Source organism: Tachysurus vachellii, chromosome 9, assembly GCF_030014155.1.
Source record: "Tachysurus vachellii isolate PV-2020 chromosome 9, HZAU_Pvac_v1, whole genome shotgun sequence".
Taxonomy (NCBI): domain Eukaryota; kingdom Metazoa; phylum Chordata; class Actinopteri; order Siluriformes; family Bagridae; genus Tachysurus; species Tachysurus vachellii.
The window spans coordinates 3653478-3670128 of NC_083468.1; the positions used below are offsets into that span (position 1 = coordinate 3653478).

General features: G+C 41.8%; 1 protein-coding gene across 12 annotated transcripts in view; it reads left to right on the forward strand.

The window, feature by feature from the left end:
* LOC132851833 (ryanodine receptor 1-like) overlaps positions 1-16651 on the forward strand; it is a 101109-nt gene that overhangs the window by 16168 nt on the left and 68290 nt on the right. For 8 of the 12 annotated variants that reach the window (XM_060878865.1, XM_060878868.1, XM_060878871.1 and 5 more), the window contains exons 2-20: positions 2478-2597; positions 4010-4108; positions 4663-4683; positions 7734-7808; positions 7901-7979; positions 8889-9001; positions 9164-9263; positions 9706-9802; positions 11065-11139; positions 11462-11618; positions 11723-11887; positions 12624-12745; positions 13275-13461; positions 13549-13684; positions 14484-14579; positions 14675-14793; positions 15119-15252; positions 16066-16307; positions 16393-16585. In XM_060878865.1, coding sequence (XP_060734848.1) covers positions 2478-2597; positions 4010-4108; positions 4663-4683; positions 7734-7808; positions 7901-7979; positions 8889-9001; positions 9164-9263; positions 9706-9802; positions 11065-11139; positions 11462-11618; positions 11723-11887; positions 12624-12745; positions 13275-13461; positions 13549-13684; positions 14484-14579; positions 14675-14793; positions 15119-15252; positions 16066-16307; positions 16393-16585 — 2330 coding nt within the window. The remainder of the gene's footprint in view (positions 1-2477; positions 2598-4009; positions 4109-4662; positions 4684-7733; positions 7809-7900; positions 7980-8888; positions 9002-9163; positions 9264-9705; positions 9803-11064; positions 11140-11461; positions 11619-11722; positions 11888-12623; positions 12746-13274; positions 13462-13548; positions 13685-14483; positions 14580-14674; positions 14794-15118; positions 15253-16065; positions 16308-16392; positions 16586-16651) is intronic. The other 4 variants (XM_060878872.1, XM_060878873.1, XM_060878876.1 and 1 more) reach the window with 1 other exon arrangement.

Below are 16651 nucleotides of genomic sequence, written 5' to 3' on the forward strand. Positions count from 1 at the left end.
ATTATATCTGGTTAGTTCATCAATGAGTTTATTTCCTAGAGCTGAGCTAGAAAAACCTGAAACAATTCATGAGACCCCAAAAGTTCCATCAGACTTTTCCAGTCCAGATAACTGTGGAAAGAAATTTGGTGTTAGTGTTACTTTCAGGTTTTTTACTAATCAGTTTCCCACGTCGTTACACATAGCTAAGTATGGATAGTATGAAGTGTGACATCATTTCAGCATTGGAGGTCTTTTATGATGGTTATGGCCAAAATGCTTGATTGTTTTTTTTTTTTCTTCGATTGTTTTTTCAATTCTAGAAGAATTGGTGAAATCACAAACACTGGATTCTTATTTTAATTCTCTACCAGTGAAAACACATACTGTTTGTAATGACTTCATTCAGTAACCAAGATATTAAACCTAAGTGCAATCTTGTATATGTTTTACACTGTTCTTTGTATTTATTTTTAATTTCTTTATTAAAACTCCTCTCAGTGTTTGGTTTAAACATCCTTGTTGCTGACAGTAAGTGTTAGACTACTGATTGGATGGTTGTAAGTTCGAATCCCAGGTCCACCAAGCGGCCACTGCTGGGCCCCTGAGCAAGGCCCTTAAACCCTAAATCACTCAGTTGTATGAAATGTAGGTCTCTCTGGATAAGAAAGTCTGCCGAATGTCAGAAATGGTTCCATTCAACAATGAGCAAATGGTAACTAGTATTTAATTTGCACGATCATCTCAGTCTTATTGTCCTTCATCGGTAATGGCGCTGCTACCTGATTGGTTCAAACCGATGTCATCGAATCAGCCGGTTTCTTTTTAGAAATATAGAGCACATCTCCTTATCAGGTCCATATCAGGTTCAGGTCCATATCAGGTCTCTCTTGCTTTCTCGCTCTCTCTTTCACACACACACACACACACACACATTATTCTTCACAACATTGAGACTTGAAGGTGCTACAGTATGTTGTACAGCTTTCAGAGGACATCACCCTTGACACTCTGTAGGTCCAGTTCACAAGCTGCATGCACCTTTCCATCCATTCCATTTATTTACCGTAGAACTTAACTAATCCAAATATCTGATTCATTTATCAGACACAAGTCTAATAATATATATATATATACAACATATATAACATCAAAGGTAGCTCTTGAGTATTTACAGACTACTTGTACACTGTAATACATAGAACTGCTCTGGAACGGCTAATTAGAATGCTTTAGGAAGAAATGTGTGTGTATGTGTGTGTGTGTGTGTGTGTGTGTGTGTGTATCAGGGAAGGTTGATAGAGGCTGGAGAAAAGAATAAAGGGCACCCTGTCCCCATTTCCTGTGTGAAACAGTTCAGAAGACAGATTTGGGCTGTCTGAAGATAAATGTTGGACTAACACCAGACGAAGAACGCATTAGAAGATTAGACACGCTTCATAGAACTGGACCTGAGGAAGTCTTCAGTTTGTCCAGCATGGAAGAGGGATGTCTATGAAAATGTGGCATGGGTGCTGGTGTTGTGAAATAGACGTGTCATTTAATTACGAGTGTCTTATAACGTATTTAGAAACACGGAATATAAGAAGGTTTATGGTTTAGCTTTAGGTTCGATAAAGATCGTAAAAAAATGTGTTGTAACGTGTGATGTGTCTTTCCTTTTCATCTGTTTTGTATCTTACAGCATAGGAAACATCATAATCTGATCTGATGCCTGGCAGACCGATAAAACACACGTCTTAGCTTCGTCGCTTTCGAAATCAGGACAGGAAGTTTAAATTAAGGAAAATAAAAACGGTTGTTTATGAAAGCAATAGCTTATTTACATGTAATAAACAGGTTTGCTGCATTCCTGATATTGTTAATGAGTTATTAAGCAGCTTAATAAGTAAACAATAATAATTCATTAAATAAATTATGAATGAAGTAATTACTAAACCCTGATTACAAGCTAAATTTTGCAAACTCTTAAGTAGCTTCCGGAAATTTCTTCTTCTGTAACGAGGCAACATGCACATGACACGTGCTACCTGGGTCAGTCCACGCCCATCAGGCCACGCCCCCTAATACATCTCATCGAAGTCACGGGTGGTTTATCAAACAATGGACACAATCTCACACATCAGGATTGGAATGAAGCTATTGGAGAGAAAAAAAGATGTCTAGAGAGAGGGATTGTGGTACGCTTACATAATGAGTGACAGGGGAACAGCTGAGAATGCACTGTGTCAGGTGGAGACTTGGCCCCGCAAGTGTTTATTGGTGTATTTACACCCTGCTATGCCTCCAGACAGGCCTGTGTGTGTATGTATGTGTATATGTGTGTGTGGCATAAATCTTTTTATATATCCCACATAAGAAGAATTAATTATCCTCAAGCCCATTGTCATGCACCATTTTTAGATGTCTGGTCTACTGATTTTTTTCTAACATGTCCTTATTTATTTATTTGTTTGTTTGTTTGTTTGTTTGTTTGTTTGTTTGTTTTTAAATCTCAGGATGACACGGTGGTGCTCCAGTGTACAGCGACCGTCCTGAAGGAGCAGATCAAGCTGTGCCTGTCTTGTGAAGGCTTCGGGAACCGATTGTGCTTCCTTGAAACAACATCTAATGCCCAGGTATCTTCTGGACAAAAAGACAATAAAATGGTCAGATAGATTCTCAAGAATTTCTAAAAGAAAGATAGAACTGTCAGGTGAAGCGGGGTGTCTTCACAGATAAAACTCAGACCCATATGTAGGGATAGAACAGGCACAAGACCAAAGGATTAAATAAGGACATGAAACAAAACCAAAGGCACATGGTGCAAGACACATAAATTTTCCCAGAATGTCCCCCTAGTGTCCAGGCAGGGAAAAGCCCAGACATTTCCTGACAATAATTGCTTAAAGGTGGAGTGCATGAAGTTTGAAAGCCAATGTTGACACTTAAAATCACCAAAACAAACACGCCCCTAACCCAAATGGGTGTCACCCCTGTTTTGATAGCTCCGCCCCACACATACATACGTAACCCAGTCAACTATTATGGCGGAACCTGTTGGGGCGGCTGGCCGAGGGGATATTTTTATCAGTAAATGAACTCAATGAGTAATACTATGGTAATACAAATGTGTTTTTGTAGTACTGTGTGTTGTACAGTAAAAGGTTTAGCTCCGTTTCACGCGGAAGACGACATTCAACACCTAGAACCCGAGGCAGAGGTAACAGCAGGTATCCGCCATGTCAATGTTTCAGTCGCTTTCGGCTAATGTCACACATGCGCACTGAACACACTCTCCCTCGCATATTGACAAGACACGCCCCTTTCTGCTAATTGGCTACATGTTTGTTTTGTTAGTTGGCCTGACTCAGTTTTCTGAAGCATTTTTCAAATATCGTGCACCCAAGGTCTTCTTTTGATCTGTCAATCAGAGCAGTGTTAGACAAGTACAGGTCAATATGTGACGTCAAATCTAGATGACTGCTCAGAGCATCAACAGTAAACAAAGCGACGCTTCTTATCTTTCATCGAATACAATTACAATACATTAAAACCACTGACAGGTGAAGTCAATGTGTCGGAAGCTGAAAAAACACGCAAACGCAAGGATCTGAGCAGCAAGGAGGATGATTGGGTCAGAGCATCTCCAATAGTACAAAAAAAACTTCAGGAATGGTTTGAATGACATGACAAAGCGTCATCAAGGTGTTGATTTCTCCTCCAAATTCCCCAGACCTCAATCTAATCTAGCGTCTATGTGACCTCCTGGACAAAAGAGTCCCATCCATGAAGACGCCACCTCGATTAGACTGTGCCTGTCTTTTAATCTTATGGTTGATCGCTGCTTAATAATCAACAAACAGCCTGCTAGCTTTATTAGGAAAATGGAGTTGCTTGTGTATTTTTTTCTGTCTTTATTAGGTCAAAGATTCATTTAATTCCATGTTTTCACACCTGAGCATCAGAGAAGCATACGGTATTGTTTCTAAGCTAAACTACTTCTCTATTTCTTTTCTCCATTCACACACTTTATCTGTCTCCTGTCCAGAATGTGCCGCCCGACTTGGCTATCTGCGCCTTCATCCTGGAGCAGTCGCTCTCGGTGCGGGCGCTACAGGAGATGCTGGCCAACACCATGGAGATGGAGGTGAGACCCTGAGATGTTAAGATAAGTACAGAGGATTGAAGGAGTAATAGAGTTAATGGTACAGAGGATGAAATGAGATGGTTGCTGAAGTGCTCGGTGATTGTATCTGTAAGCAGAACCTGGTGTGGTGGGAAGATTGATTTGGGGTTTTTCTTTGGGTCAATATTGTCCTGAGCCCAGTTTAGTCACAAGAACAAATTTATAACTATATAAACAGAAGTGTATTAACTGTATTTTTTTTTAGTTTTTTTTAAGCTTTCTTATAATGAGATAAGCTTTACTAATAATCTAATCAGCTGTATTGATTTATTTGTTTATTTATTTATTTGTTTGTTTGCTTTTTATTTTTTAATTAATGAATTTTTGATTGATTTTCTAATCAGATTTGACCTAAAGGCTACGTTAGGCTATGTGGTGCTGATGAAAGCCTGGTTCTTTTTCATGTCTTTGCCTTTGGACAAACCATCTGTAGAGTTTCCACTAGAGTAACTTAACTTCATCTGCCTTTTTTTTTCTCCTCCCCGGCACCTCGTCCCTTTCTCTGCCACCCGTAGGCAGTCGATTTGGACCAGTGGGTATGTTCTTGCACATGTCTCTTGTTTATCTGTCTACCCCAATCTGATCTAAGCACCCCTCCTCCACTCCTTCCTGTCCTTCTTTCCCAGTGTGTCTCGTTTAGTTAAAATGAAATGAAATGAAATGAAATAAAATGAAATGGTGCTGCAGTTACTGTCCTTCTCCCCTGAGCCTTCTCTTCCTCCTCAGCATTGATCACACCTGTTCCTTATGCTGACTGTGTAGATGGAATCTCATTTGGTTTCCAAATGACATTTCTGGACAAGAATTAGTCCCTGAGTAAACATCGAACATCAGAGAGAGAGAGAGAGAGAGAGAGAGAGAGAGAGAGAGAGAGAGAGAGAGATCCAGTGGATCAAATCTTGGTAGCCAAGACTAGAAATCACCTCCCTTTTTACCTTTAGTCTCCTACCCATCACACACATAACACACATTACCATGGCTGTATTTTTTTTTTACAAGCTATTTCAGCCTAAAAGTATTCAAAGAAAACCCTGAATTTCTTCAAACAGTTTGTCTTCTAAAGAAACACAGGGCTCTCTTTGGATTTTCTGCCTGCCACGTCGCCATTTCATGCAGCACTTTCACCCTTTCACTAACTACCATCCCATCTTTTTTTTTCCCCCAAATTAAAAAACTAACACATTTTCCTTTGCAATATCATGGTTTTGTAATTTCTACTATATACTAAGACACTCACACACCTCCCTCATCAAACACCGCATGTTTTTCCTTCTTTACTTTTTTTTTCGCAACTCAACCGTTTCATTGCTTCCTCACGACTTCCTCACGACTTCCAGGAAGAACCCTCATGTTCTGTGCACTAATCACCAGTAGATGTAAACCTCCTGTTTTAAGTATATCTCTGTATATCTAATACCTGGGGTGGACAAATCATGTATTTGTTAACCAGCAATTCTAAAAATTCAGTAGTTAACTGAATTAACATCATATGTCATATGATGATGGTTATCTTTTTCCAGCAAAGCAGTAAAGTAGCAAATTTTCAGCTATGAGCTGTGGGTTTTTTCTGCTGCCTCTGAATATTCCTGCTACCTGACTGTACAGTAGGAGAATGATACATCTCCCTTAAAGCAGAGAGGGATAAGGGCCTTGCTCAAGGGCCCAACAGTGGCAGCTTGGCAGTGCTGGGGCTTGAACTCTGATTGTCCAATCAACAACCCAGAGCCTTAACCACATGAGGCGGATGTAGTGCGTCCACACGTATACTGACCAGTATGTACATTATCCACTGTGAGCAATAACTAATGAATCCAATACAACGTGATTATTATGGGGGGGCACGGTGGCTTAGTGATTAGCACGTTCACCTCACACCTCCAGGGTTGGGGGTTCGATTCCCGCCTCCGCCTTGTGTGTGTGGAGTTTGCATGTTCTCCCCGTGCCTCGGGGGTTTCCTCTGGGTACTCCGGTTTCCTCCCCCGGTCCAAAGACATGCATGGTAGGTTGATTGGGATCTCTGGAAAATTGTCCGTAGTGTGTGAGTGCGTGAGTGAATGAGAGTGTGTGTTTGTGCCCTACGATGGGTTGGCACTCCGTCCAGGGTGTATCCTGCCTTGATGCCCGATGACGCCTGAGATAGGCACAGGCTCCACGTGTCCCAAGGTAGAATCGGATAAGCATTAGAAAATGAATGAATGAATGATTTAATCCGTTCTCTCAGACCCCTGGATCTCATCTGGCTCATGTGTGTAGCTCGATGTGACACCATGCTGTAGTTATAGTATTTCAGGGTTGTCGAAACTTTCTGTCCTCTGGGCAACTATGAATGAATGAATAAATAAATAAATAAATTAATAAATATCTTCAGCATGATATCAGATTGTTCCTGGAATACTGATTTGTCCACCCTTGTCATAAATATCATAAATTATAATCGTCATAAATACATTAGCTACAGATCTGCGTCTAGTCATACAGAAGCCCTTGAAATAATTAGTGATTCGATTGAGTCTCCACAAGTAAGGAGACAAATTTACCTGACAAGAATTTTTTTTTTTTTTTTTTTTGGTTTTATATTTAGAAAACACGAATTCTTTTAAAGACGTTGATGAAGAAAAATGATCTGAACATATAATGTAGAAAGAATCAGCCTTAACCATATGTGGGTATTGAGAGAGAGAGAGAGAGAGAGAGAGAGAGAGAGAGAGAAGATCCATATTGGTGTTAGCAGGGAAACAAGCAGTGACTCGTGATAATGAGAATAGCATGGCATGTGGAAGTCCCAGCAGGATGGAGGGGTTGGTGTCCCTGGGGATTGATTCTGACACTGAGGTTCTGAGAGAAAAATCCCCGTCCATTCGCCGCTAATGTCAACAGAACGACAGACGGCGTAACACACTGACCCACACAGGTGGATTAAGGTGTGCTTAACCTTAGAGCCCTGCAGTGTGCACTGTACCTTCTCTCACCCGAGCCATGCTACTGACACAGATGACGATGTTTACGGTGATATTGGAGCTGATGATAATCACTAATATCAATAATCATTGTGTCTTCTCATTCCTAAACCTTAAGGTGAACTGACCACATAGAGTGACTTGTGACCTCATCGAAGCCTTTTTTGTGAAATCGTTCGGTTTGGTGTGGACTTTGTTTGACCTTTGTTTGTACTCATGTGTGGTCTTCCTGTGGTACCGTAACCCACTTCCTTCTACTTTGACAGGAGGTGAAGAGATGCCCATTCCTTTTTTGGGGCGGCTTCTCTTCCTTCTTTTTTTTCTCCCATGATCCTCTGTGTGTTTTTCATTCTCCTCTCATCGTTTGTCCTTCTACTTATCTTTGTTATCTTATGAGGAATGAAGACAATTCTGTTTTGAAAGGAGGTTGCTGTGGCATAGACAGTACACACACACACACACACACACACACACACAAACACACACACACACACAAACACACATTCAGACATTTACAATCAGCCACTCACATAAAGCCATGCTTACATCCTTTCCCAGGTATGAAGGAGAATAAGTGCATGTCTTGGTTTAATTCTTTTCTCTTCTCTCCTCCGGCTCTCCGTCTTCAGTCCTCTCAGGGAGGAGGCCATCGGACGCTGCTGTATGGTCACGCCATCTTGCTGAGACACAGCCACTCTGGCATGGTGAGTCACATGATAATCCTCTGATAATAATCCACATGATAATACACTGATGGATGTTTAACACTCATGTGTGCTAATCGTCATCATTGCAGTACCTCAGTTGCTTGACCACATCACGTTCGCTCACGGACAAGCTGGCCTTCGATGTGGGTTTGCAGGAGGACTCTACAGGTACACAAACACACACACACACACACATACACACACACACACACACACACACACACACACACAAAAAGCTGAAGCTGAGTTGGTGTTATTAACTGTGGTGGTGTTCAGGTTGACTATCTATCTATCTATCTATCTATCTATCTATCTATCTATCTATCTATCTATCTATCTATCTATCTATCTATCTATCTATCTATCTATCTATCTATCTATCTATTCTGTGTTTTATCTATCTATCTATCTATCTATCTATCTATCTATCTATCTATCTATCTATCTATCTATCTATCTATCTATCTATCTATCTATCTATCTATCTATTCTGTATTCTATCTATTCTGTATTTTATCTATCTATCTATCTATCTGTCTGTCTGTCTGTCTGTCTGTCTGTCTGTCTGTCTTGTACCTGTCTGGTTGAAGGTTCGATTGCTGGTTAATGACTCATGTGACACTCAGCGCTTTAAGGATGTGTAGTTTTTTTTATGGCTATTTATGTTTTTTTTTCATTCATAGAAAAGACAAAATTTTTTTTTTTTCATACAAATGTTTCTATCTTTGAAGTAAATGATGATATTAAACCCATTTCTGCTTCCTGAGATGCCCCCAAGTGCTCGTTCATAAACCGCTCAAATTTGTACACACTAGAATTCTGAGTGAGGGAAAAACACACGTCTCACCCTGAAAGCCAACAAAAGTCCTGACTTATTTTAGATCAGACTCAGAGAAATGAAATAATTCTTTTATTTATACCGATAGAAAACGTCCCATACGACGATTATCATTCTGCCGGCGAATCAGAACACCGGTGTACTGGATAAAATGTGTTCATGTGAATCTAAGCTGTATTGTCTATAATGCATGTAGATGTGTGATCTGCCGTGTCATGACCCTGTACTCTTTACCACAGGCGAAGCGTGCTGGTGGACCATCCATCCTGCATCCAAGCAGAGGTCAGAAGGTGAGAAGGTCAGAGTCGGAGATGACCTGATCCTGGTTAGCGTGTCTTCTGAGAGATATCTGGTAAGACAAGATGTGTTGTTTTTTTATCATCTCTCTCTCTCTCTCTCTCTCTCTCAGATACACAGATATCTCCTGGCATGAAAAACACTCTTGTTACTGCATGTGTCTGTAATTCGGAGTAGCGTGGTTGGATGTTGTTTATGAGTCACTGTGTCCTTGCAGCATCTGTCCTATGCCAGCGGGGACTTGATGGTAGACGCGTCGTTCATGCAAACTCTGTGGAACATGAATCCAGTGTGCTCAGGCTGTGAGCTAGCGGAGGGTGAGCTTTTCTTTCCCTTTGTGTTTTTCAGTTCCGACACGACGGTTAATGCACTGCAGGGATGTCATTTAACTCAACACAAATTTTATGTATTATCCACAGCACATATTCATCTGAGGTCATGTTGGTCAAGACAACTTTCACAAATGTAGCACAACGCTGGTTAAAGTGAAGCAAGAGATTACGCAGATACTGTACATGTGTTGTAATTTTGACCCCTTTTTAGCCAAAGGTTAACAAAAAATTAATATAAGTATGAAAATACCATTAAAAAAAGCCATGCAATCCAGATTAATGAAGCAGCTACGTGGAATAGGAAAGAAAGAAAGAAAGAAAGAAAGAAAGAAAGAAAGAAAGAAAGAAAGACAGATAGATTGCTCTATAGGGACATTAGTATTTCTTGGTGTGTAGCTCTCTGTTTAAATGTATACATCCTCAATAGGTTTTTTAACCGGAGGTCATGTTCTACGCTTGTTCCACGGTCACATGGACGAGTGTCTGGCCATACCGCCTCCAGACCAAGGAGAAGATCAGCGCAAGTAAGACAGAAAAACAGACAAAAACAAGGACTGATAGCAAGCAGAAGGCTTTAGTGTGCAACTTATTCACTTTCTGTCTGTTATATTTCCTGCTGCTACCTCTCTTTATCTCTCCTCTCCTCTCCTCTCTTTATCTCTCCTCTCCTCTCCTCTCCTCTCCTCTCCTCTCCTCTTCTCTACTCTCCTCTCCTCTCTTTATCTCTGCTCTCCTCTTCTCTACTCTCCTCTCCTCTCTTTATCTCTCCTCTCCTCTCTTTATCTCTCCTCTCCTCTCTTTATCTCTCCACTCCTCTCTTCTCTTTATCTCTCCTGTCCTCTCTTTATCTCTCCTCTCCTCTCCTCTCCTCTCCTCTCCTCTCCTCTCCTCTCCTCTCTTTATCTCTGCTCTCCTCTCCTCTCTTTATCTCCTCTCCTCTCCTCTCCTCTCCTCTCTTTATCTCTGCTCTCCTCTCCTCTCTTTATCTCCTCTCCTCTCCTCTCCTCTCCTCTCCTCTCCTCTCCTCTCTTTATCTCTGCTCTTCTCTCCTCTCCTCTCTTTATTTCTCCTCTCCTCTCTTTATCTCTCCTCCCCTCTCCTCTCTTCTCTTTATCTCTCCTCTCCTCTCTTTATCTCTCCTCTCCTCTCCTCTCCTCTCCTCTCTTTATCTCTCCTCTCCTCTCCTCTCTTTATCTCTCCTCTCCTCTCTTTATCTCTCCTCTCCTCTCCTCTCTTTATCTCTCCTCTCCTCTCTTTATCTCTACTCTCCTCATCTCTCCTCTCCTCTATTTATCTCTCCTCTCCTCTCTTTATCTCTCCTCTCCTCTCCTCTCCTCTCCTCTCCTCTCTTCTCTTTATCTCTCCTCTCCTCTCCTCTCCTCTCCTCTCCTCTCCTCTCCTCTCCTCTCCTCTCTTATCTCTCGCCTCCTCTCCTCTCTCCTCTCTTTCTCTCCTCTCTTCTCTTTATTTCACCTCTCCTTTCCTTTCCTTTCCTTTCCTCTCTTTATCTCTCCTCTCTTTATCTTTCTTCTCCTCTCTATATCTCTCCTCTCTTTATCTCTCCTCTCCTTTCCTCTCTTTATTTCTCCTCTCCTTTCCTCTCTTTATTTCACCTCTCTTCTCTTTATTTCTCCTCACCTCTCCTCTCCTCTTCTCTCCTTTCCTCTCTTTATTTCACCTCTCCTCTCTTTATTTCTCCTCACCTCTCCTCTCCTCTTCTCTCTTTTCCTTTCCTCTGCTCTCTTCTCTGTCTCTTTTCCCTCTTCTCTTTATCTCTGCGTTTCAGGACCGCTCAGTATGAGTCCGGAGCTGTCTGTAGTCAAGCACGTTCCTTGTGGAGACTTGAACCTTTGAGAATCAGGTAAGGAAAGATTTTATGAACCCTCTGTAACACTCGAATGATCAGATGTACAGATGTAAAGTCTGAAGGTACAGAGCAGCAGATCAAGATTCGGGACGGTGGAAATGACACATCTGTCTACTGGTAAAAAGGGTCACATGACAGCCTATGAAATAAAGAGGTGGTAGATAATGAGTTGTGAAATGATATAATTATTCTAGTTAAATTATAGATAAAGATGGCCTGATTCTGGGCAGACTTCTGTACAATATTCAACAGTCTGTTAAAAATCACTGAATCTCTTTTTTTCTTTATGTTACTATTCATCACTCGCTTCCCGTAGCTGGAGTGGCAGTCATATGAAGTGGGGTCAGCCGTTCCGCATTCGTCACATCACCACGGGTCGCTATCTGTGCCTGGATGAAGAGAAAGGTCTGATGGTGCTCGACCCCGAGAAGGCCAACACCAAGCAGTCGGCTTTCTGCTTCCGTGCCTCCAAGGTCTCTGAACATTCTGAATTCTTCATTAAAACTAAAGAACTAAACGGAATTGCTCAGCAGAACATTTTTGATTTTAACAACAAAACCGCATTGCGTCTGAGCAGGAGAAGGTGGAGGTGGTGAAGAAGCGTGATGTTGAGGGCATGGGAATTCCAGAGATCAAGTATGGCGAGTCGATGTGCTTTGTACAACACGTCTCTACAGGTCTGTGGCTCACCTACGCTGCCCTCGATGCCAAAGCAGCTCGTCTGGGTACGATGAAAAGAAAGGTACTGTCCAGACTCCACACACCACTTTCTCTATTTAACATGCTAATTAACAAATAACTACGGTGGCCGAGAAATGCAAAACACATTAACAAATCCGAAAACAAATGAACAAATCCGAAAACAAATGAACAAACCCGAAAACAAATTAACAAATCCCGAAAACAAATTAACAAATCCGGAAACAAATTAACAAATCCAAAAACACATTAACAAATCCGAAAACAAATTAACAAATCCGAAAACAAATTAACAAATCCCAAAACACATTAACAAATCCGAAAACAAATTAACAAATCCGAAAACACTAACAAATCCGAAAACAAATTAACAAATCCCAAAGCACATTAACAAATCCGAAAACACATTAACAAATCCCAAAACAAATTAACAAATCCGAAAACACATTAACAAATCCCAAAACAAATTAACAAATCCGAAAACACATTAACAAATCCGAAAACACATTAACAAATCCCAAAACACATTAACAAATCCCAAAACACATTAACAAATCCCAAAACAAATTAAGTTAATTTGTTTTGGGATTTGTTAGTTTGTTTTGGGATTTGTTAATTTGTTTTGGGATTTGTTAGTTTGTTTTGGGATTTGTTAATTTGTTTTGCACCTCCCGGCCACCGTAAATAACTGATAAAACTGTAACTGTGTATCGTGAAAAATTACTAAATAAAATTTGCCTCTATTTATTTCTATCCTTTTCTCTTTCTCTCTCCTTTAGGTTACTCTGCATCAGGAAGGCCACATGGACGATGCCCTCGTGATGTCCCGGTCTCAGACAGAAGAGTCTCAGGCAGCTCGAATGATCTACAGCACCACAGGCCTTTTCAAACTGTTCATCAAGTATGAAGCCTGTTCAATTCATACAGTCGGGCAAATAAGCCATCTACAAAAACTCAGTAAATGTTAGAATGTTAAAAATATTGTGTTGTGATTGTAGCCAAAAAAAAAAAAAAAAAGATACAGACCCAGTAGCTATGTTTCATGGATCTCTGGGGATGAAGATCATCTGATGAAGTGTTAATAAGGGATCATAGGGCTTGATAGGCTGATAATGAGGTATACAGTACAGTGGGTGAGTCTCAATCAGCTCCCTAGGTCATTGATCGATGGTAGAGACTCTGCCTGGTTTTTGTGGTGCGTTGTAGGTTTTTAGGGAGCAAAACAATACTGAACTAGGGAGCTGACTGAGACGCAGCCGGTGATACAGGACATTTCCTGGCAGGTTGGAAGGAGTTGAATGAAGGTTTCCTGTATAAAATACTTGCACTACCAATTAAATAACAATTTCCAGATGAGCTGTGTATTAATACTGCATTTAGAAAATCGCTGTGTTTATGTAGGTGTCAGAAGTGTGTGTGTGTGTGTGTAGGGGGCTGGACTCATTGAGTGGGAAGAACAGGGCTGCAGGTCCGGTTTCTCTCCCCCTGGATGGAGTGATTCTCTCCCTTCAGGATCTCATCCACTACTTCCGGCCACCTGAGGAGGAGCTGGAGCACGAGGAGAAGCAGACGAAACTGCGATCGCTGCGCAATCGGCAGAACCTCTTCCAAGAAGAGGTGTGTGTGTGTGTGTGTGTGTGTGTGTGGGGTGGGTATGTTTGTGTAGATGTGTGTATGTCTTTGCTCACTGCTGATTTTCTGTAGGGGATGATTACCATCGTGCTGGAGTGTGTGGACAGGCTTAACGTGTACAACACTGCTGCTCACTTCTCGGAGTTCGCCGGGGAAGAGGCAGCCGAGTCGTGGAAGGAAATAGTCAACCTGCTTTATGAACTTCTGGGTGAGATCCTGGATTCTGTGCCTTCACAGACATTTATATAGACTATACAGTACATCGCTAGCATTAGAACACTCTCTCACTCATTTTCTACCGCTTATCCGAACTACCTCGGGTCACGGGGAGCCTGTGCCTATCTCAGGCGTCATCGGGCATCAAGGCAGGATACACCCTGGACGGAGTGCCAACCCATCACAGGGCACACACACACACTCTCATTCACTCACGCAATCACACACTACGGACAATTTTCCAGAGATGCCAATCAACCTACCATGCATGTCTTTGGACCGGGGGAGGAAACCGGAGTACCCGGAGGAAACCCCCGAGGCACGGGGAGAACATGCAAACTCCACACACACAAGGTGGAGGCGGGAATCAAACCCCCAACCCTGGAGGTGTGAGGCGAACGTGCTAACCACTAAGCCACCGTGCCCCCAGCATTAGAACAAACCTAATAAGACAAACTTACTTGTCTACTCGCTAAGGTTCAGGAAAGTGCGCTTTTTTTTCTTCACATTTTGCTGAAACCTCTGCATTTTTTGTTTTAGAAACTTCCTGAGAAAAAGGAGATAAAAAAAAAAAAGAGAAGCCAGTGAACGAATGCCTCTTTATAACCGTCATAACCTAAGTGATAACAGGAATGAATGAATAAATAACAGAATAATGAATAAACGATCTCGGGATGTGATGTTATTAGAACTAAATAAACGTTACAGCACCACACTGTTGTTTTTATTCCTTATATACTGTGTATGTCTTGTATTGTAGTACCTGTAATATGTTTCTATCTATTATACAGCCTCGCTTATCAGAGGGAACCGTGCTAACTGTGCTCTGTTTTGCGATAATCTGGACTGGTTGGTCACTAAACTGGACCGTCTGGAAGCCTCATCAGGTACGCAGCTCTTTCTGATTCTTACGCTTTTATAGGAATGAGCTCGTACCGTCTGGGGCTACACAGTTTGTCCTTTTGTTACTTCCTCTCTTCAGGCATTCTGGAGGTGTTGTACTGCATTTTAATCGAAAGCCCTGAAGTCCTGAACATCATCCAGGAGAACCACATCAAGTCTATTATCTCTCTCCTGGACAAGCACGGACGCAATCACAAGGTCCGCTAGTCACGAGTCGCTTCTACATGCTTGTATCCGTCGTTGCTAACACGGAATCTCTGCATTCAACTGAATTTGAATAAGCATGGCTTAGTGTGTATGAAGGTTGTGGTTAGTAGTTAGAAGGTTGTACGCAAGTTGTACAAAGATTGTGATTGGTTAGTTTGTGTTGCCTTTGTCGAATTGAATTGAATTAAATTGAAGTGTTTAAAAAATGGGTTTTGCATTAAACAATTACACAAGAGATAAATATGCACAAGCAAACAGACACACACACACAGAGACAAACACACACTGGGCTGACTTCATTGTTTTATCTCATTAGGTATTGGACGTGCTGCGCTCTCTGTGTGTGTGTAACGGCGTGGCTGTGAGGTCCAACCAGAACCTCATCACAGAAAATCTGCTACCACGTCGTGATCTTTTGCTCCAGACCAACATTGTAAATTACAGTTCCAGGTAAAACGCCCTGTCGTGTTTTCTTGCTACTGTTCGTCCAACATGAAAAGCAGAAAATGTGCAGGCAGTTTTGTAAAATTCCAACAGAAAGTCTCATTTTGAATGTCAGTATTAGTGCTACCACTGTTACCCCACACCTCGGCTTTGTGTGTAGAGTTTGGAGGTTCTCCCAGAGCTTCAAAGGTTTCCTTTGAGTTCTCCGGTTTCCTCGCCCAGTCCAGATAAATGTGTTGTAGCCTGATTGGCATCTCTAAATTGTTCGTAGTGTGTGAAGGGTGTGTATGTGTGTGATTATGCCCTGGCACTCTGTCCAGAGAGTCCCCTGCCTCGTACCCCAAGAGCACGAGATAGGGTCCAGACCTCTTGTGACCCTGTCTAAGATAAGTGGTACAATGGGATGTGATAGCTCAGTGGTTAAAGTGTTGGGCTACTGATCATGGGTTCGAGTCCCATGTCCACCAAGCTTCCACTGCTTGGCCCCTGAGTTGTATAAATTGAAATAAAAATGTAAGTCATTCTGGATAAGGGTGTCTGCTAAATGTCAGAAGATGGATGGGGCACAAATCTTCAACAGCTTGGAGTTTGAGCACTTCACCTTTTTAACTTTTTTTGCTTTTTAATTAGCATTCAGTCTTCAGTGCAGAGTGCATTAGGAGCTACAGCATTGTTAATCTGATTGTTAATTTCAGACTGATCTTGAACACATTCTTCTGCACTAAGTTGCGTTATTGTGCCGTACCTCCTTGTGTACTTACAAATTCTTAAACGTTATCCGCTTTTCTTCGACTTACTCGTTTTTCTTTTTCCTCACAGTGTTAGACCCAATATCTTCCTCGGAACATGTGAGGGCTCGACCCAGTACAAGAAGTGGTACTACGAGATGATTGTGGACTACGTGGAGCCGTTTGTGACGGCTCAGGCTAGTCATTTGCGTGTTGGCTGGGCGCTAACAGAAGGATACAGTCCGTACCCTGGAGGAGGAGAAGGCTGGGGAGGCAATGGAGTTGGCGATGATCTTTACTCCTATGGATTTGATGGACATCACCTGTGGTCAGGTGAGTCTAGATGACTTGAAGGTTCCTATGATATCCTTCTGGAGTTGATTAGTTTTATATGAATTATAAATCTTGTTGTTCCTAGGTCATGTGGCTCGTCAGGTGGCATCACCCAATCAGCACATGCTGGCAGCTGATGATGTTGTAAGCTGCTGTCTGGATTTGAGCGTGCCCAGTATCTCTTTCCGAATCAACGGGCATCCTGTTCAGGGCATGTTCGAGAATTTCAATTTGGACGGCCTCTTCTTCCCTGTTATTAGCTTCTCCGCTGGGGTCAAGTAAGAAAATTGTATTTCTTTTCGACTTTTTTACAATTTTGTGATAAACTGGCTATTGAATTTTCG